Source organism: Lupinus angustifolius, chromosome LG05 (assembly GCF_001865875.1).
Source record: "Lupinus angustifolius cultivar Tanjil chromosome LG05, LupAngTanjil_v1.0, whole genome shotgun sequence".
In the NCBI taxonomy this organism is placed as follows: domain Eukaryota; kingdom Viridiplantae; phylum Streptophyta; class Magnoliopsida; order Fabales; family Fabaceae; genus Lupinus; species Lupinus angustifolius.
Genome location: NC_032013.1, coordinates 3,469,775 through 3,493,306, shown reverse-complemented (window position 1 = coordinate 3,493,306; position 23,532 = coordinate 3,469,775). Strand labels below are relative to the sequence as shown.

General features: G+C 29.9%; 1 protein-coding gene and 1 long non-coding RNA gene across 2 annotated transcripts; one reads left to right on the top strand and one right to left on the bottom strand.

Annotated features, from left to right (window-relative positions):
- On the top strand, positions 96-22,352 carry LOC109347145. The gene is made up of 3 exons (XR_002107563.1): positions 96-109; positions 342-347; positions 22,272-22,352. It is a non-coding gene; the product is annotated as an uncharacterized LOC109347145 (long non-coding RNA).
- Positions 14,872-16,003, bottom strand: LOC109347144. The gene is made up of 2 exons (XM_019586866.1): positions 15,756-16,003; positions 14,872-15,373 (listed from the first exon to the last, which is right to left on the bottom strand). The coding sequence occupies exons 1-2, from the start codon at positions 15,808-15,810 to the stop codon at positions 14,919-14,921; spliced, it is 510 nt and encodes a 169-aa protein (XP_019442411.1). The 5' UTR covers positions 15,811-16,003; the 3' UTR covers positions 14,872-14,918.

Sequence of the window (23,532 nt, the reverse complement as noted above, 5' to 3'; positions counted from 1 at the left end):
ATTTTGATATGGGAAAACTGAATGAATTTGTAAAGTTCTATCTATATGTTTTTTGTTCAATTAATTTGGTGATGCTTGATAATCAACCTCAGAGTTATATAAATGAAATGTATATTAATATTGAATTTGATTCTTTAAAAGGAATCAATTATTTTTTAGAAAAGTTGTTTGAAAGTATCATTGTATACTCATTAACTTATTTTTTTAAATTAAAAATGATTTTACTTATTGCCACAACAACAGTAGAAAGAGTCATTTCAACTATGAAAGTTATAAAAAATAGGTTACATGATCGAATGAGAAATGCATGGATGAAAGACTGTCTAGTCACTTATATTGAGCGAGAAGTGTTTAATAACATTGACAACAAGTTGATAATTTAATGATTCAAAATATGAAGTCACATATAGATCAATTATGAAATACATAATTTATTTGATTGATATATTTAAATTTTGTCTTCATAATCATATTTATTATTTTAATTTTTAACATACGGCACACACTCAGTCTTTGGGTCCTAGATACGTCACTAGTTCTAATACCATATAGAAATTTATAATGATAAAAATTAGTTAAACTAAAATATGAATCCAAACAATAAAATAATAACTACTTAAATAAAAAATAACAAGATAAACATAAATTATATAAATTCAAATAAAATAAGACTAGGGTAGTAATAACCAAACTTACTAATTTCCCAATTGGATCATACGAACCATCATTTTTTTGAATTTTACCGAAAGAGGCTCCCATTTTTGGATTTTCTTATTCTATAACATAGCAATAATGCCCTCTCATTCTACTTTGAGAAGCCGATTATTTACTCACTATGTGGCCATATTTTAAACATAATTAAATATTTTATTTAAAAACAAAAACTTTTCAAAATATATAGAGAGAAATTAATTAAGATAAAAATTAATAAACTGCAAACACTACTCTTCAAAAGGCAATGTAATCCATTATTCATGCACGTAAATTGAATCTGTTCATAAAAACCCATTAAACTTTATAACTTTTATGAACATATATTATTATATAACTATTTTGTCCCTAATTATCACAAAATTTTTAACTCTTGGTATCAACTCCAATATTGGAGAAACAAGTAATACAAAAATAAAAGAAAAAATAACATACTAAAACAAATTTATCTTCTTAATTTTTATAAAATTATACTTTTACTATTAAAATAAAAAAGAGATAAAAAATTTCATCTTTCACTTGAGAAAATCCTCCTTCCCCTTATTTGTAGATATGATCATTTCACCATGCACGATATTTATCTATTTGCCTTGATGATATGAAGTGTCTGCTCTTTGTGTATGCTGCCTTGATGGCCGGATCTATACTTCTGCATCACCCCATCCAATGCAGCCAAATATTTGATTGTACAAGATAGAATAGTCAAGAATCACAACTCCTTCATTAATAGGGACATTTGTTTCACTTTCCAACTCCATAATAAGTTCATCATTGGAATTCCAATCTATGTCATCTATGTAAATATCAGGATTAGGCAAAGATATATCACAGGGAAGGCCTTTAATAGATGCTGAAAACCTCTTTTTGGCGTTGTCAAATGCATCTCTGCATGCAGAATCATCCCAATTCATCACATTTTCATGTAGCGATAAATAGTTCTTGGCTTCAACTAGCTTTTTCCATGGAACTGCGCCTATTTCAGTGCAAAACTTCTTTTCCCATAGAGGCACTGTTGGCACCCATTTTTGTTTTACTGTGAAAAAAAGAAGGAAAAAAACAATTAATTGATCAATATAAGAAAGATCTTCTATAAGAGACCATGATTATAAATTCTATCATAAATACAACAATAAAAATGTGTGCTGGTTTTTAGAAAGAAAGAAGAGAAATTAATGAGTTGAGAGCAATGAGATATACTCGTGAGGTAACTTTAAAGTATTTCATTCTCCTCCAAAACTCAACTCGCAAAAGTCATGGTTTTGGAGGTGAAGAAAATGTTTCAAATTTATATCACAAATATATTTCATGGTCTCAAATCTTTTCTTTCTCTTCATTCTATTCTAAAACTTCACTAGCAAATAAAACCTCAAAGAATGCAAAATATATTATTATACACACTAACCCAAAGGTGGCTTCCTGTGATTAAATGGTCGTGATTTCCTCAAATTAGTAGCCATGATCGAAAGGAGATGAGAAAGAAATGCAGAAACTGAACGAAAAGTCTTGTTATTTTAAGGTGAGCGTAAGAGTAACAAACTAAAATAGCATAAAGGATTTGTGATATATGGAAACAAAACAATTCATTGAAAGTTAGGCAAGGAAGGGTTGCAATATATATAAAGTGAACAAAGTAATCTTTGTATTAGATCACGTTTGTTTATTAGATAGCTATTTCATTTGTTTATTGAATAGATATCTCATGAAATTTGAAATTGTTAGCTTTAGGAGAAAGACACATTAAAAAGTGAGGTAAACCAAAGTTGCAAATATAAATCTAATAGATAAGATAGTAACCACCTACATAATAACATAATAACTACCAATAACATAAACATAAACAAGTTTAAATAAAAAAAAGTAATTAATTCTAGATTTGATAATGTTAGGATAGCATTTAGAAATATATGATAATATAGATTGGTGTTACTTAAATATATATGAATCCAAATGATAAGATAATAATGTCCAAGATAATAACTAATTAAGAAGATAAACCTAAATTATAAATAAATTTAAATAAAATAAAACTAACTAATTATAAATATGATAATATTATATGAATACAAATATAATGACAACTTACTCATTTCAGGAGCATGCCATCCATTAATGTTTTGAATTTTACTAAAGGTGGCTAACATTTTTGTATTCTCTTATTCTATAAAAAAAAAATAATGCCCTCTCATTCTAATTTGAGAGGCAGATTGTTCACTGAATAAGTATGCACATTTAAAACATAATTAAACATTTTATCAACAAACAAAAACTCTTCAAACTATATATAATAACGTCCTAGATAATAACTAATTAAGAAGATAAAAATAATTATAGATAAATTGAAAACTAACTAATTATAAATAAGATAATATTCTCTTATTCTATAAAAAAAATAATGCCCTCTCATTCTAATTTGAGAGGCAGATTATTCACTGAATAAGTAGGCACGTTTAAAATATAATTAAACATTTTAACAACAAACAAAAACTCTTCAAACTATATATATATATAGATAGATAGAGAGGAATTAATTACGATAGAAATTAATAAACTACAAACACTACTCATCTAAAAGCAATATAATCCATTATCCAATCAATAGCACATACAATTAATTTGTGGGGGAAATCTATAAAAACCAGATAAGTATTTATAAATTTGATCACCACAAAAAAAAATTAAAAATTAAAAATTAAAAATTCCCATTATGCATTTTTTTAATATTGAATGTCTAATCAATATTAATTTAATTTTTTTATATATCAATATTATTTTATTATCCTTTTTAACTCTAGAATTTATTTTCCTTTTCTTCTGAATCAAATTGAATTTTGACAGTGTTTCCTTCACATATCAATTCATTTAATGTTAACTTTACACATTAATCAATTTTACTAAAATGTAAAGTTTAAAGGTTAATTTGCAGGAATAAATAATTCATAATAACTATTTGCAAAAATATAAATTTAAGAGGTTTTCATATACTTTTTCCTAAAATAAATTAAAGAAAACCAAAAAATTCAATATCTTCTTCTAAATACTTTTATCATTCATTATTAATTAGGTTTAAAAAGTCGTGTAAGATAATTTTTTTTATGAATTTAATATATATACATGGTTAGTGTAAATATTTTTGTATTGTTACTATATTATTCACCCCTCATTTAAATTATTTTTTTATAAAAGTTAATATTGATTAAATATGAATGTTGGATAATGCAGTGACAATATATAGAAGTCATATATTGTTAATGCATACATATTTTTTCTCATTTTTTAGTCAACTAAAGTTTCAATTTAAGGGAGTCATAAGGTGGTTCGATGATTAAAGATAAGAGTTTAAGGAATAAAGTGAGTGAGGTTGTGGATTCGAGTCTCACCTACAACAAATTTGAAAAAAAAATTATAAATTGGTTTGATGGCTAAGGACAATGTGTAAAGTGAAACAGGTTAACGTTTCTAGTCTTCCCCGCAACAAAGATCTCATTCCAACTTTAGTCTAAACTTGGACATCTTATTTTTTTTATAGAGAAAAGGGTTATGGTATCGAATAAATATCTATTGTGCCAGATTATGTTTTATATGTTGTCTTGAGTCAATGATAACAAAAATAATAATAATAATAACAATTATTTAAATTTTTAACCGACGTAGCATTTTTTATTAGTCCGTTTTAATATATGAAACATGATCTGAGACATCATATTATGTTTTGTTATGTGATGTAAAAGTTTTTAATATTATTAATTAATATATCATTTATCATGTATTAGTGAAAGCTTAAACCAACAAGTGGCAACCAAATAAGGATGTCAATATGGGCATTGCCCGCAAAAAAATGCGGGCATGGCATGGTATCTTTGTCTGTTAGTCAATATTGTCCGGCCCGTTTGCCGCTTTATTAGCGGGCATTTTAAATGGGCTCCGCGGGCTGCCCGCAGACATTACATGCAACCCTTTAAAATTTTAATTTGGCACAGTGGCCCAAACTTCTTTACATTATTACATATTTATATATTTACATTTTCAATTTCTTTTATTTTATCCACCCACAGCCACAAGGAGTCAGTGACCGTGTTCTACAAAATGCATGCGGGCCGCCCATTAGCCCGTTTTAAAACGGGCAGGACATGACTTTTTGTCCGTTAACCAATTGCGGGCATGCCCTGCCCGCTTAAATTATTGCGGGCATTTGCGGGAGCGGGCTAAACGGGCCGGTTGGCCCGTTTTGCCATGCCTACAACCAAACAAAAGAGATAATTGCCACCAAATTCATCTACATGCACCATCAGTGAAAATATGCAAACAAAACCGTCCAAAAAGGAAATATCTCCAAATTTAACTAACAATTTTATCATTTCCAAATGAATGTGATGTTCTAGCTTCGATCCTATGATTGTTAAAACCTTACTAATCTGTCTTCGTGAACCTTAAAGCATACTACCTAGTTGCACACTTGCACCATTGTCCACTACTTTAATCATTTCAAACTAGGTGCAGCCACAGTCTCGTTGTTCTCATCCCCAATTCCAAAAGCTTGAAATGGTAGTATTGGCTGCATAGATGTTATATGTTCAGGTTACTCGAGGAAGGAACAGGGATTATGTGCCAAATCATTATGTCTTTATGTTCCTAGCCAAAAATGGTTTTAACAATTTTCGTTTTAACTAAGTGATATTTTTTCAATAGATCGGAATAAGAAATTGAGACAAGAATGAGACATGTGATTTGTATCTTCTAGGAAGAGAGTCTATTTTGAAAACGTGACCACCAATGATTGTTGTTTTTCGAAACTAGAATAGGAGGAGGGCACAATCAAACTCAGACCCACAATTGAATTAGTATGGGATAACATCAAATTTCGGTCAAAATTGCGGAATATTGTGAAAAAATGTGAACGCAATTATAGTCACCATACTGCTGGATATGCTCTTAAACCTTAATATTGGTATCACAATTACGACTAAAACGTACAATTTAAAACAATACTATAATTACTAGACATGTGCTTTAACTGAACCAAATGTTTCAGTCACATTCCATGTTACTATGAAAGACATTTACTAATCCTTTCTTCCATGATACTCAAATTTTATCACATCAAATTGAATCGTTTTGCCATTTCAACAGTTATTCCGCCTAGTTGACAAAATATGTAAATTGTCAAGAGCAAGTTTCTTTGTTGGTTTTGGTTTTAGACAAGATAGAAATAATAGTTGTGCATCAAAGAAGATTGATCATAGATAGAAATATATATTTGATATAATTATATTTAGAGAAGTAATTCTGGTAGATTGACATAACTGCATAACATGATTACATAGTATTTCAAATATCACCCTTCATCACATCACACATTACGTTACATTGCATCTCTTACTGGCTACTTTAGGCATAAATACTTTTTCTACATGTATCATGAAAAGATGAAAAGATAGTGATATATCATCATACTAAATCAATATATAAATTATCTTACACTACAAAAAAATACTTGTCATAAAATATACTTTAACATGACACTTTGTGGCATATCACTTTTCTTATGGTGTAAAAAAAATTGTAGAATGATTTTTTATGACAATACTTCTATGAAGTACAACAATTATCATCACTAAATACAAAAATCTATATACGACCTACAATTTCTTTTACATACTACATGCTTATAAAATTCTAATATGTATCACATATTAAGACTTAGTAAATGTTACAAAAGGAAAGAAACAATATTAATCTCCCTACTGTGTTAGCATGTCCAACACGAGACTACAAAATTCAAGCACATAAGAGGTGAAGACATTATCGTAGTGGTTGCATTATGTTGAGCAACATCTTAAATATTGGTGTGCCAACATTATAGATGTTAGAATGTTAAGAGTTTTAGAGAAGTAGAAATTGCATTAAATTTTTTGTAAAATTGTGATTGTATTTGTAATGCCCCGAAAATTTCTCTAAAAATATTGCTCAAAAGTGAATAATTTTTTTTGAATAATATAATATAAAATTATTTTCCTTATATTCGTTTCATTTTCGGGACATCACTATAAGTAAATAAATTGTGGAAAATCGATAACCATTACCTAATAGTAACCAAAACATCTCAACAAATCTTCGAATAATTATTCATTGAAAGAGCGTGTTACATTAGTACAGAATACAAGGCGAAATGAACTATTGACCCTCTATGTTGATTAACTCCACACAATTCTCCTCTTCAGCTTCCAGCTCCTCCTCAGCCTCAATCTCCTCCTCCGGGTCATAGGACGAATTATGTGGCCTCATCCCCACTCTCGCATCTGCCTGAGGTTCGGGCATGATCCGCCAAGCGGCTCTCCTCCATGGTGGGGACATGATCACGTCCTTCCAACTTCGTCGCCTCGTATGTGATCTCGCAGCAGCTGGTACGTGAGGAGTCACAGGCTGAGTAGATGATACTGCAGGTGCTGGTCTCCAATCAGGCAAGGTGATGGAAGCCTCCAAGTTCGCATGATGGGATGTGAAGCACATCGTGGAGCCATCACAAACCATTTCCAACTCTAAGGCACAAGGGCCCGTGTAGGTTTATCGATCTCCATCAATCTTCCATTCGCCCTCCTAGGACATCGAGAATCGGTAGCTCTGAATCCTCGCTGAACGATCCATCTGAACAAGAATGTGAACCGAAGATAAACAGAAAGAAAAGGGAGTATGATATCTAATGAATATTATTCATTGACAGCATGGAATTACACAGAATATCATATCCAGACAGACACGCATAATATACACAATATATATATCACATATACAAATGATGAATGCTGTTATAACTCAAACCATGAGGATCAATATCCACGAGCTCAATGTATGAATGCTATGTTTATTTCGTTCATCCTTACGCCAATATCCTCCCAATAAACTATTCGGAAATAATCGAGAGTACAGGTCCCATAACAAGTCGATTTGAATGCACCAAATTATTCCTTGCAAGGATATATGATCGATCTGTACCAAAAGGACTGTCCATTTTAGGACGGTGTCGTATCAAACACTTTCTGGTCATCTCTCTCATTGATCTTGATTGCAAAGAGGGGTTTTCAGAGATCGATGTGGTATATAATCAATACAACATCGTTTGTGAAGCGTTGTTAATGATGACTATATACTACTACGGTCAAACTGAAAGCGCCCGAAAGCACTATTATACATCTAAAATAAGCATTGTTGAACGGCAAATCGGGCATAGTGAGACACTTATGAGTCGGGTTAATGTTTTAGAAAGTAACAATCAAAAGAAGGCGACTGAGGGGCATCAATAGTGCGTCAGTCCTACCATCAAGATAGATGCACATTTGCTAGTTATAGCATTCCAAAGTTAAACTTATATTGACTAGTTTTCTTTTTTTTTTTTACCTTTTTGTTTAATTAAACTCGTAATATTCTAAACTAACTAATACATTTGAACTAACATTTAGAGTGTCAACAATTGCAATTCATATTTGGATATCTCATCTAAGCATTTAATGAGTATTGGTAATAAGGAGCATAACTTACTAGATGATATGCTATATAATACATGTATTGATATTGTAGTAGATAGTGATGCATTGATATCAATTCCTATCAATGATATATTAATAGTGGGAGGGCCATAAACACTTATGTGGCTTGACCAATAAACCTTGTAATTGTAGATCTTAAGTATAGTTCAATATGATTTTTGAAATTTTCAAGTACATACGGCAATGAAACAATGTCTCAAGATACAAGGGTGTCAATGACATCCCCTAAAAGAGTTAAATATAACATTTTCAAGGTGACTTGAAAATATGACAATGATTATTTGTTCACTATCTACTTCTGAAGAAGACTTTCTCCCCTTCATTACATAAAAATGAACTTGTGAGAAAGAGATGGCAAACAAGTGAAAATAGAAAGTTAGAAAGTTGATATCTACCATAGTGTGAGACTAATATTACTAGTGTCAGACTAAAAAAAGACTTTATATTTTAGAGTAAATTACACTGACATCCCCTGAGTTGTAGTGAAATTACACAAATCACCCATCACTTTTCTACACCTACACAAACGCCCTCATTTTTTATACTTTCATTACACTGACCACCCCTGCATGAGAAATAAGTGTAATTTTGTGAACAAAAAATGTGATAAATGCAATTAAGTTAAACAAAACATGATATATTGTGGAGACCAGTACAAATAGTATATGAGTCGATACATCTTTATTATTTTTGGTTTATTACGATATAGTATAAGAGCGATATAAACAATATCTTTTTAGAATTGTTGATGCATTTTGTAACAAAAAATAATAAAGATGTATCGACTCATATCCTATTTGTACTGGTCTCCACAATATATCATGTTTTGTTTAACTTAATTGCATTTATTACATTTTTTGTTTACAAGATTACACTTATTTCTCATGCAGGGGTGGTCAGTGTAAGGAAAGTATAAAAATTATGGGAGGTTTGTGTAGGTGTAGAAAAGTGAAGGATGATATGTGTAATTTCACTAAAACTCAGGGGTGTCAGTGTAATTTACTCTATATTTTATCATTTTTAGTGAGATTGAGTGTTATCATCTTTGAAAAAAACTGCAATTCATGTGATTATTTAATTCTCAAATTTGAGAAGGTTTTCCATGTTATACTACACACAATACATGGTTATTTACACTATTCTATTTCCACATGTACATACTATGACTTGAAATTTTGAATTATAACTTTTATCCCTTGTTGCATGCATGCTATAGACTTAGACTATTATGAAGTTTATTCGGTGACGTTGATAAAATATCTATTCAATGACAAGTATAAACACTAAATATATAACCATTTTGAAGCATGTAAACCATTCTTCTTTAATTAATGAAAATCAATTTACGAAACCTTAAAAAAATTAATACGAAGAATAAATTAAAGCTATTGCCATATATTGAAATAAACACATTAATTTTATAATATGCATCATGGATGGTGATTTCTACTATTTGCTTTGTTATTGTACATATTTTCATATCGGTATTTGAAAGTAGCCATCCCTTCTCCAGCGCATGCAAGCAAAAATGGATCAGAAGTTGAAGTATGATTTCTACTAATGGCTTTCAATGTTGGCTCTCAATTGTATACTAAACTTGATGGTGACAATTACCATGTATGGCGCGTTCAGCTTCTGTCTCTTTGAATAAGTTATGACCATATGAGTTATATAGATGGTAGTATGTCATGCCACTCCGAATAGTTGGAGGTTAATGCTATTGTCATAAATTCTGCATTCACTCATTGGGTTCCTCATGATTACTAATCTTGCACGACATTGTCTCCTTTGTGGCTGCAATAGTGGTCACTCATCTTGACGCTATCAAAACTACTAAACGTGCGTGGGATACACTCAACCATGTATGCAAGTTGATCATGTGTCCGCATCATGGCTTTAAAACAATGCATCACCACTATTAACAAAGATAAACAATCTATGGCTACCTATCATCAGGGGATTAAAGCTATTGTTGATGAACTCTCTATCATTAATCATCCTCTTTATAACACCGATCTAGTTATTTACACTTTGAATGGTCTGAGTGTTGAATACAAAAAAATTTATGCTGCTCTTTGTAGTAGAGAAACACCTTTCAGCTACGTTGAACTACATGAGAAACTCATGGATTTTGAGACAATCCTATCTCGTGAAACCAATCCTACTTCTGATACATTGGTTGCTACAACTAATGCATTCACTCACCAAAGAGGCCAATCAAGGCACAAAACAGTTTAATGGATAGACATTTTCATCGGCTTCCACTCCTCATAAACAAGTTGTGTGTTAAATATCGTAAAAAATCTAGCCATGTTGCCAAGAAATGCTATAAAATTAATGGATATCCTAAGAGGAATGGAAACATACCTTTGGTTAATATGGCCACTCATCAGCCTCCTATGCAGAATTCCAATTGGATTATGAATACTAGAGCCTCTCATCATGTTACACAGGATCTTCAACAACAAACCTTGGCTAATTCATATCTAGGGTCTGATTAGGTCATTGTTGGTGATGGCACAGGTTAGAATATTACACATATTAGTCATTCATAGTCCTACCAAAACTAAATATCTTTCTCTTAATCAAGTCGTGTGTGTTCCAAATATCCAATCAAATCTTTTTTGGTTTCTAAATTGTGTCAATCAAATTAATTTTCTGTTGAAGTCTTTCCTTATTGTTTTGTTTGAAGGATTTAAAATTGGTCCAGACTGTTTATCATCTACCATCACCGCCTCTACATCTCATCAAGCTCACACCACTAGACTTCATTCTGTCTCAATATGACATCATAAACTTGGTCATCCTTTAACTAAAATAATTAAAATATGGTTGATAATCATCATATTCCAATAAATTAAAGTTTCCTTCTTCACATGAATATAGCTCCTGCCATTGTACTAAGAGTCACAAGTTACCTTTCTCACCAAATCTTTTGAGCTTATTTATTTTGATGTATGGGGACCAGTTCCTTGTTAGGTCTTTAGATTGTTATCTTTACTATTTAATTTTTGTTGATCACTTTTCAAAACATGTATGGTTGTATCCAATAAAACATAAGTAAAGAGTACTATTTAAAACAATGTTATAAACTACTAGCCATGTACTTTAACTGAAAAAAATGTCTCACTCACATTTTATGTTACCATGAATGACATTTACTAATCCTTTCTTCCAAAATTTGTGATAATCTTCTTTTGGATGATACTCAAATTTTAATACATCAATTATTGGCTTCTGTAGGCATTAATATTTGTAATAAATGCTTCATGAAAGAGTAGTGATATAATTATACTAAATCAACCTATCAATTCTCTTACACTACAAGAAAAATGACATGTCATAGAGTATACTTTAAAGGTGTATTTTGTGACATATATTACTTTTCTTACATTATTTTTGTAGGAGTAACTCAAGTGAAAACATTTTTCATATAAAAACAGTGAGAACAATAAATATTGGTCTTACAACCATATAAGGATGATTAGAATTAGAAGTTAGTTATTAGTCCAATGATCATTTCTTTTGATCTTGATCGTTCAAATAAGATTTAATGATTCATATTAATTATTCTTATTTCTCACAATAACAATTATTTTCACCAGAGTCACTTCATGTTTTTTTGTTATGATAATACTTCTATAAAGAACGCCAATTATCATTACTAAATATAAAAATCTATATACAAGCTACAATTTTTTCACTTGCTACATGTTTATAAAATTCTCTAGACTATGACATATTAACACTTAGTACAATGTTACAAATTAAAGGAAAGAGACAATATTGATCTCCCTGCAACAAATACCATGTTAGCATGCCCAACCCCTACACAACAAATTTCTAGCACATAAGAGGAAAAAGCAAGGTGGTAGATGAAGATATTCTGTCTCTATCTCTATTAGTATCTCTATTTATGTCTCAAGCTAATCAAAATGTCTCTTTTTATTGAAAAAATAAAAATAAAAACATAAATTTATATTTTTTATATTATTTGATATTACTTCATTAGATAGGGACATGAGGACAAAGTCCTTTTGGAATAGAGGATCCCCATCCACAAGGTGGCAGTGGATGCATTATGAAGAAATTCCATTATCACATGAGTGATATTTTCCCGAAATAGTTTGTAAAGTCAATACTTTGGAAGTATATGAAACCATAATTATAAAAAAAAAATTATGATGGTAAAAATTGGTAAACTCAAATATGAATCGAAACAATATGATGATAACGAATCAAATAATAATTAAAAAGATAAACATGAGTTATAAATAAATTAAAATAAAATGAAACTAACTAATTCTAGATAAGATAATTCTCTTTGAATTCAAATATCCTCTAACATGCCCCCTTAAGCTAAAACTTAATAAACTTATTACAAATAATTTATTTAAAAACAAGAATAAACAATTAATTCTATGGGTCCATAAAATATTTAGAAATGTGTTGTAACGGTAAAATCTACATGTATAATCACCACAAAACAATTGTCATTGATGAGAAAAGAATTCACTAGTGAAATAATTCATCATTGGGAGAAAATGTACCATTAGAATGATTGTCACTAAAAACAAAAAATACTAGTATAATCACCATTGAAATAATCATTGATCAAAAAAGAAATCATCACTAACATAATTCGTCCATAGCAGAACATGTACCACTAGAATGATCGTTGATAAGAAAGAACTCAATATTATCACTATAAGAATGATTTTCAATGGGAAAAAAGTTAATGCTAAGATAATTCATCAATTGGAGATAAATCATCACCAAAATGTTCATTGGTGAGGAAGAACCCAATATATATAAAAAGAAAAAAGTGAAATATTTTATTATGTTACATTTGTTTATTTAGATAACTATTGCATGAATTTTGAATAGTTAGGTTGAAAAAAAAATGAATGAATATTAACACGAAATAACACGATAAAGGGTGATAATTAATCGAAGTTCCAAATTTTTTCACCTCAGTAGTTGGATAGTAACAAAACATGTCTAGAATGATAAAACCGCTCTAATACCGTGTAGAAGTTTATGATGGTAAAAATTGATCAAATTCAAATATAAATCGAAACGATGAGATAATAATGAACCAAATAATAACTAACAAAATAAAGTAAATATTATACATAAATTCAAATAAAATGAAACTAACTAATTCTAGATAAGATAATGCTCTGATACGAGTGGTAATTTATGATGATAAAGACCGGTCAAACTGAATTTTGAATCTAAATAATAATATAATAACAACCCAAATAATAACTAATATGATAAAAATAAATTATAAATAAATTCAATAAAATAACACTAACTATTTCTAGGTAAGATAATATTGTAAGAATTAAAATATCATCTGACAATAACCCCAACTAACTTATTTCCAATTGGAGCATGTCTACCATTAATGTTATGAATTTTAAGCAAAAGAGGCTCCAATTTTTGGATTCTCTTGTTCTGCAACAAAATAATAATGCCATCTCATTCTACTTTGATAAGCAGATATTATTCACTGAAATAAGTAGCGATATTTAAAACATAATTAAACTTTGTATCTACAAACAAAAACTTTTCAAAATATATAGGGAGAAATTAATTACAATAGAAAATTAATAAACTGCAAATAGTCGTCTTCAAAAGGCAATATATAATCCAGTATTCACTCAATAGCACATAGCATGATTCTATCTTATGATCGTGAAAATCCATAAAAAACCAATAAATTTTATGATTTTTGTAAATAGATATTAATAATTATTTTTTATTCTTAACTATCTTTTAAACTTTAATTATTTGTGAAGTTGACTACTGTATAAAGAAAATGTTAAATTACTAAAATTAAACAATTCACATTGTGCTTTTTTTAATATTGAATGTGAAATCATTATTATTTAATTTTAAATTTTTTATATTGTATGCCCCTTTTTAACCGTTCAGTTTATGTCCTTTGCTTCCCAATCAAATTGAATTTTGATGGCAATTTCTTCCTGATAATAATTTAACTAATATGCATTGTTGTATATCTAATGTCGATAATTTTCTTGATGTATTATTAGTCATTTAACTATCTTTATATATGGACCAACTTCACTAACATATAAAGTTTAAGAGTGAATTAAGAAAGAATTCATGGTAACAACTTACAAAAGATAAAGTATAAGTGGTTTTATACATTTTCGCTATAAAATAATTAAAAAAAACCTAAATCTTTTATGGTGCCTGCTTACAAAAGATAAGTACTTTTTTTTATCATTAAAGTAAATTTGTATTAAAAGAGTACATGGTTAGTTAGCCCCAATACAAAGTTCATCACAAATTTAGCCTTAACTTACATTGAATTTTATAATTTTTTTAAGGGAAAAGAAACAAATATATTAAGCCAACACAATGATTGAATTTTATAATCTAACATGTTCACATGTTCCACAGACAACATAATCCATATTATATCTTAACTACTCAAATCTGAACCATTGCAATTCATTGATATCCTTGCATAGAGTAAAGAAAAATAACATAGCATGACACTTTAATATTTTTATTCACAATGAAAGAACATTTTTATTATTGAAATTAAAAGGAGAAATAAAAATTCCACTCTGGAGTCCTGGTGATGAACTTAGTTGTTGATAAGTTCATTTTACCATGCACTACGTTCATCTATTTACCTTGATAATATGCAGTGTCCGCTGCTTGTTTTTGCTGCTTTGATGGGTCTTCTACTTCTGCATCACCCCATCCAATGCACCCAAATGTTTCTTTGTACAAGATAGAATAGTCAAGAAGGACAACTCCTTCATCAACAGAGACATTTGTTTCACTTTCTAACTCCATAATAAGTTCATCATTAACAGTGGAGTTCCAATCTATGTCATCTATGTAAATATCAGGATCAGGCAAAGGTGTGTCATAGGGAAGACCCTGGATAGAAGCTAAAAACCTCTTTTTGGCATTGTCAAATGCTTCTATGCATGCAGAATCATCCCAATTCATCACATTTTCATGTAGAGATAAATACTTCTTGGTTTCTACTAGCTTTTTCCATGGAACTGCACCTACCTTACTGCAAAACATCTTTTCCCATTGAGGCACGGTTGGCACCCATTTTTGTTTTACTGTGAAAAAATTATAACACTTAGTTGATTAAAACAGAAATCACTTCTATAAGAGACCACTATTATCAATTCTATGATAAATACAACTATACAAACACTTAAAACCTAAGGGTTTGTTCCAAAGTCAGTTTTTGGAGGAAAGGAAGAAAAATTGAAAACTCGAGAGGCATAAAATATAATTGTGATATAATTCTGAAGTTTTGTTTTTTTCTTAAACCTAACTCGCAAAAGGTCTTGAGTTTTGGAAATGGATGAAAGGTTTAAGAATAATATCACAAATGTATTTTATGACCTCAAGCATTCTCTTTCTCTTCAATTTGCTCTAAAACCTAACTCTCAAAACGTAACCTCAAAGAACGCAAAATTTGATATAGACACTAACCCAAAGGTGGCTTCCTCTGATTAAATGGTCGTGATTTCCTCAAATTAGTAGCCATGATCAAAAGGAAATGAGAAAGAAATGCAGAAACTGAAAGAAAATTGTTGTTATTTCAAGGTGAGTAGAAGAGAAACAATCAAAAATAGCAGAAAGGAATTGTGATATATATAACCAAACAAAGGGGTTTCCACAAACCAAAACAAAATCGTACAACTGTGAGGAAGGAAGAGTTGTAATATGGCGACAATGACAAGTTGTAATGCTTCTTTCTTAGAGTGAGTAACGCACTATAATCATCATCCTAATTTGTATTTATATACCTGGCCCTAAGTTTTCATGCTGAAGTAGGAATTTGTGACTTTTTAAGGAAAACATTAAAATCATTTTACAAAAGCTAAACCTTCCAAAAGTTGTAGTTGGTATTCCGAAACCACCATCAAATCCAGCTATAACCTTTTCCTAGTTTGAACCCAAATGTCACTACGAAAACTCGTCTTGGTTGAGGTGCGTTGCATTTCCCAAAGTGGTAAAAACATTTTCATAAAAGCAAAGTGGTATTTCTAAAATGGTTTTATACTTTTATAACATTGTTTTTCTAAAATAGCTTTTTCATTAAATTAATTTGAAGTGTTTTCTATAAAAGAAAAATATGTATCCACTGATAATGTAAGAATTTTTTACACAGTCAGTACATAATCCATCATTTATTTTCAATTATCATTAATCTCTTACATAAAAATTATACAAATGAATGACAGATAATACACATATTGTATATAACTCTTTAAAGTGTTAGTACATAAACATTATCCTCTTTCCTATAAGTATAAATTACAACCATTTCCCCACGTTTGAAAATAGAACGATTTTTACATAAAATATATATTGTGATTAATGATTTCTTAATAAAAAAATGTAACTAAAAAGGAATGCTTTTACAATACGTTTCTATGAAATTAATTAATTATTTACTTTTTATTAGCAAAAGATAATTTTATAAAAAAATGTACGTAGATATACACAATATTACAAAAATTAGGTAGTGCTAATAAGTAAAAAAAGAATACAAGGAAAATGATTAATAAGTGTAATTAATGTCAAGAAAATTGTAACAAACATGAGACTTGACATCTCATTCTGAATAAGATATTCCTCATCTTCCCTTTCTCCGATGATCTACTCAAGATTTTATATTTGCGGTCTCTATTATTTGTTGTACTAACTTCTGATATGAGTTAAAGATGATATTATTTTTAACAAACTAAATAGACTAAATTGTTGCTGATTATATGATACTTTAGAACTTTGGACACTTTTATCAATTAGTATATCCATATAATTAGTAAAATTGTATTTGAAGTTATTTGTTCCAAATGGAAATATTTTAAAATAAAATATTTTTTTAAAAAATATTTTAGAAAGAAATTAACACGTATACTTAAAATAATTAAGACGTGTGGAATACTAGCATGCTCCTAATCCAACTACAAGTTAATCCACTTATGTTAATGATAAAGAACACAAGGCTCAATGATATTTAGGATTTCTTGTATAGTTAATAAATATTTTTATGTGGAATACCAATTAGGACTCTAAAATATTTTTCTAATATTACTTTAAATAAAATAATTTTTTATTTATATATTCTTTTTCATTAAATTAAATATTTTCAAAAATAATTTTTTTTTCAGATCACATTAATATAATTATTAAACAATATATTAAAATTAATGTTTTCTTAATGAAAGACAAATTTGAAAGTAAAAAATAGTTTCTTTTATTATATAATTTTTTTATGAAAACGGTGATATGTTTAGTGGATAATTATCTTCTACTAAAATTAAATAATTTTATTTTAGATATTTATTTTTGAAATGAATAAAAGCATATTTTCTATATTCAAAATAAACTAGTAGACCATGTAAGAGCATATATAACGCTCAAGCACCTTTATGAACTTTAGATAGAATCATAAAAGTAAAGTGAGTAATAGGTATTTGTATCATTTGTAAAAATAAATTTTCTTAAAATAAGATGAATTTTCAAATATAGTTTCTTTATAAAATCCTTTTTCTAAAATAGTTTTTCATTTAATGAATTTAACTGTAGTTTATAAATTTCAATTTAAATTTTTTTATCAAATTAAATTAGAAATATTTTATTAAAAATATATTTGTATTAAATGTATATTAAAAAACAAATTTTATAATGGAAATATTTTTATAATGAAAATTTGTGAAAACATATATATTTTTTGTACATCCATTTTCTCAAAATAAATTGCTTTTGAATTTCAAATAATAATTTTGAAATAAACAAAAAGATTTTTTTTGAAATCAATTAAGGAATATATGAATGAATTTAAGATGCAAAAAGTTCTTTTTATCCTAATTGATATGAAGCTAAACTCCATCTTCGAGGATGATAACTTATGTTACGTACTCGGTAAGGAAAAATTTGTTCCTTATATTTGTCAAATTCAACCAAATAAAGATTGTCTCCTTGGGTTTATAGATGAAATAAGAGTAAATTACACTGACACTCCCTGAGTTTGAGTGAAATTATATAAATTATTTCTCATTTTTTTACACTTACACAAACCCCTAATTTTTATACTTTTATTACACTGACCACCCTGCATGAGAAATAAGTGTAATTTTTTAAACAAAAGATGTGATAAATGCAATTAAGTTAAACAAAACATGGTATACTGTGGAGATATGTCCAAATAATATATGAGTTAATACCTCTTTATTATTTTTGGTTCATTACGATATAGTATAAGAACAATTTAAACAACATCTCTTTAGAATTGTTGATCTTATAACAAAAAATAATAAAGATACATTAATTTGTTTAAAAATTCTCTCCTCGAAACCCTTGTACCTTACACACTCACAACTATCTACCATTGGAAAACAACCTTCCCAATTGAACTTTTTTTCCCCTTCTCGCCACACCCTTGTGATGAAAAGTTAACAACAAGATGAAGAATAAATCAATGACATGATTTCCTTTACAACTTTGACAATGCTATAACTTGCAATCATTTTTGCTCTCAATATACTTAGTATAACAATGCTCTTATATGTTTGAAACTTTAGAACTTAGCACTTGAAGCAACTTTTGAAATCTGAAAGTTTGGGAACAAAGTTGCAAAAGAGTGCAGAAGTTCTTTAACTAAGTTATGAAAATTTGTTCTATTGATTGTGTTCTTAAATTTAATGTCTCAATGCCTTTTAATAGGCTTCCAAACAACCAAAGTTTCCTTCCATGAATAGGAGACACGATTGGAATGAAACTCATTCACTTTGGATGAAAGTTGTTCATTTAAATTTGAAAATCCGATTTCCAACAACTATGGGTAATCGATTGTCATGACTATGTAATCGATTGCCAAAAGTTTCTATCCAAAGTAATAATCCATTAATACAAGTAATAATCAGTTACTCATTGTAAGTTATTCTTTGTAATTGTTTTCTTAATCAGGTAACATGTTATGTAGTTCCATTAACCTGTTACCAACTGCCACACAGTTTAGCTAACATGTTACTCAGATCTAATAACCTGTTACTGAGGTCAAGTAACTTGTTACTTAACATTTTTGACATTGTTTGAAGACTTATTCAATTCTTGTGAAAATAGTTTTGAATTCTTTGAGCATTGCTACTAAATGTAAATTGAGCATAAAGATAGAAGTACTTATTGAAGACTTAATCTATAATTTCCTTGAAGCTTGAATCTTCTATGTATTCATAGTCTTCTTCCTTTTTCTTCTTTTTGTGATCTTGGTGTCTTCATCAAAATCGTGTCAAGGTTAGGAGCAAGATCTTCTGCACAATAGCTTTTGGTGGACTAGAAGGTGAACGTTATAAAACATATGAGTACTTTCTCTCTTCTCTTTATTCTCTTACTTGTACTGTTTTAACTGAGCATTGTTTATGCATCGTTTTTCGCCGTAACACTTTCTGATTTTATAGCAAAAAATTAGCCATAGAACCAATCAACTAATTCACCTCCATAGTTGTCATCTAATACTTACAAATTGTTGTGTAAAAGTTGTGAATGTATCTAAGTGTCTAAGTGTCTTTAAATAGATCTCCAACCAACCATCATACCCCTATGTGAAGGTAGAAGTCGATTGGAATAACATCCATTCCTTTAGGGTGAAGTTGTTTCAGTTTAGATTTGAAAATTTGCTGTAACAGTTTTCGGTAATCGATTACTTCAATAGGTAACCGATTATATAAAATTCCAAATGAGTAGTCGCTTACTCCAATGAGTACTCAATCACTCTGCATAGAAAATGTAGGCTAACTTGTTACTCAGTTTGGGTAAAATATTACTCAGTCCCTCTAACATGTTACTTGGTTCCAGTAATCCATTACTTGGTTCCACTAACATGTTACTTAGGTTCAGTAACCTATTACTCAAGTCAAGTAACATGTTACTTCGTTTGTTTTAAAAATTGAGTTCATTTTAATTCCAAGTTAAAATATTTTTCAATTTTTTTTATTAATTGAGCATTTGCTCAAACATCATAAAAGACTTTAAGAAGGAAGTGCCTATCTTAGAAGACTTTGATCATATTTTTTCGAAGTCTTTTTCCTTTTTCTTCACTACAACAGATTTTGTATTTAGTGGAGGTTTTTTATGCGATTACCGGAGGTTTTTAACCTCCACAGTTATGACCGTTAGAAACGTTTTGCGGAGGTTTTAGAAAACCTTTGGTACCTACACATTTGCAGCGGTTTATTTGTGGAGGTTTTTAACCTCCATATTTAAGGAGGTCTTTTTAATGTTTACCATGGAGGCTTTAAACCTCAGATGAGGTTTTTGTAGTATTTACCATAATTTTTGTAGTGACACGAATTTGCAATATCAATTTTACATATAAATACAAAAAATATTAGAGATAAAAATTTACAAATACATAATTGTTATACCTTTATGATTGTATCAAAGCAGGGAGTAAAATAAGTAGAAGGTTTAATAATGTGCGTACAAATCACCTTGTCCCAATATAACATTTTGCTCCTCTAATCAGCTTCCAATAGGAAAAATAATCACACAGATATAAGTTTTTTTTGAGAACTTCAGCACCTCAAACATGGGCTATGCCAATCATCACTTGGTTCTTGAGGTACATGAATATATATACAAAAAATGTTCTATTCTTCAAGCAAGGATCTAAGATTCTGAAGTCCCTCAGCAGATATGCTTCTTCTGACTCTTGTTCTTTCTACAATCAGAGGTGGGGTGGATTAGAGTTAAAACATGCCATCACAACAGTTAAGTTATATGTTGATGCTCTTTTCTTTGCTTCTTGTACTATTTCCTTGCAGCATAGTTTCTCATTATTATGCTCTTGAAGCCTCCTTCTTGCAAAATCTACAGCATTTTGGCTACTGAAAACATCCTAGATTCCATCGCTACCGATTATCAAGAATTCATCTTCTTTGGTTAATGTGGTTAATTTAAGTTCAGGTTCAGCACTCAATGGTCCACCTTTCACTAGTTTCCTTCATTCCTTCAAGGTGCCAGTCACGTATAGTGCGACAAACACCTAACTGACCGTTCAGGTGACCATCATCAACAAATCCACCTATGATCTTTGGACATTTCGAGAGGGATACAGAGTGATATATACAAGAATAAATCATAAAAGATGTTGTGCCTTGATTTTCGATCAAACACCGGCTACACAACTAAGGAAGAGGTTAAACACAATTTCGACATCTCCGAAAAGATTTTGAGAGGGATACAGAGTGATAGATACAAGAATAAATCATAAAAGATGTCGTGTCCTGATTTTCGGTCAAACACCAACTACACGACAAAGGAAGAGGTTAAACACAATTTCGACCTCTCCCAAAAGATTTCGAGAATCATACCTTCACCGATAAGCAATCTATAACATCTGCAGTTATATAAATTATACCTTTGTTAGACTTAGAATCAACATCAACATCAACATCCATCTCATCATCCTCACTGTCAACCTCTCCAATTTTATTTCTTTGAGTGGTTCTTGAACCTGGTAGTATATTATCCAAGTCCCATAGCTGTTCAAAAGGAAAATTCTTAGCAGTTCAGACACAGAGAAAAAATGGTATATTAATATTCCTTATAAGCATCTTGCTAGGATATCATTTACAAACAACAATAACATTGGTATGCATCAGATAAGTTAAATCAGTTACATTATAATATAAGCACCAACACCTCAAGTTGGGGAAATTCTTATATAAGCTTAATCTAGACTAAGCAAAATCAGCATATCATTTTACATTAAGCAATTGCTTCGACCTTTGTGTTACACAATTGCTTCATCACTGTCACTTAATATTACCTTCAAATATGAGCAGTTTGTGTAAATTACTTAATATTACCTTTATGTAATAATAATTGAAGGCTGTTGAACTTGAGAATGACAACAAATTGCCCGGCCCCTGGCCAATAAAATGTCCACACAAGCTTACTAGATCGTGATCATTAATCAAGATGTGTATAAATAAGCCAAAATTTAATAGAAGATTGACACATGATTAAATTCCAAACACAAGGACCAGTGCTCTCATACTGCAAAATACTCAGGATGGTACAAAGGCCTAATGATGCTGAAATAATCATGTTATGTTATCTGCTCACCTTCAACATAGTATCAATAGAATTAGGTAAGAGATCAATGAACCGATCACTGGATATTTTCTATTAGGACTATCTTTATATAGGTTATATAAAGATTTTCAATTAATTTTTTGAATGCAACCATCACAGTGCAGCATGGTCTTCAAAACCACCATACTCTAAAACCAACCACAAATACTAAAAATCAATCTAAAATTGAAAAAAAAAACGCCAATTAACAAAATAATACGAAAAAATGACGAGATTATGACTCAATTGTAGTGAAATTAATGCTCTATTTTGTGACTGCTACCTTTTTCGGTTTTTTCTCTTCTGTCTTTTTGTCATCGAATTTCTTCTCTTTTGTCTTTTTCTCATCGGATTTCTTCTCTTCTGACTTCTTCACCGATGGTTTATAGGTGTCGGCGTCTTTCGTAGCATTTGACGAAATGAGATCGACGTTCTTCTTTGTTTTCTCGACCTGTTTATCTCGTAACATAGCGGTGTCAAGTTTTCCGATCTATGTTATGGATGAAGGTGAGTTGGGGAATTCTTTCACGAATTCGGCAATTCTAGGAACAAGAAGTAGAAATTCTTAGGAAGAAGAATTTGAACTATCTTATTGATTGAACCAAGAATTACAAGAAGAAGAATGTGTGTTTTGTAGCAAATGTTAATGAATGAATCAATAACTTGCTCTACAAGTTACTTATACAAATCAACCAAAACAACTAACTTTCCCTTCAATTTTCTTTCCAACTAACTAATCACAATGACTCTTCTACCCTTACAATAATACTGCTCTTACAATAATACCCCTAACAATCTATTAGCGGAAATATAAGCCCTAAAACCACATCACAATTCACAACACCCTAGTGGAATTAGCATAACATTAGAGATGAATGTAGTGTTTTGTGTGATCCAACTAAAGTGCCTCACAACATGAGAAATTTGCACCTTTGTTCCATCTGCCACTGTGACCATTAAGGGTTGTAAGTCATCAATCTTGCATCCCATCTGTTTGGCCATGTTGATATCAAAGAAATTGTGAGTACTACCACTGTCAATGAGTATATGTAATGGCTTCTTGTGATATCTCCCTGTGATTCTCATAGTTCTAAAATTTGGTACTTCAGTCAATGCATTG

Excerpts from the sequence above, each read along its gene's own strand:
- LOC109347144 (XM_019586866.1), bottom strand. The coding sequence starts at position 15,810 with ATGGCTACTAATTTGAGGAAATCACGACCATTTAATCAGAGGAAGCCA. Across the intron at positions 15,374-15,755 it reads TCAGAGGAAGCCACCTTTGG|TAAAACAAAAATGGGTGCCA; the intron begins GTTAGTGTCTAT and ends ATTTTTTCACAG.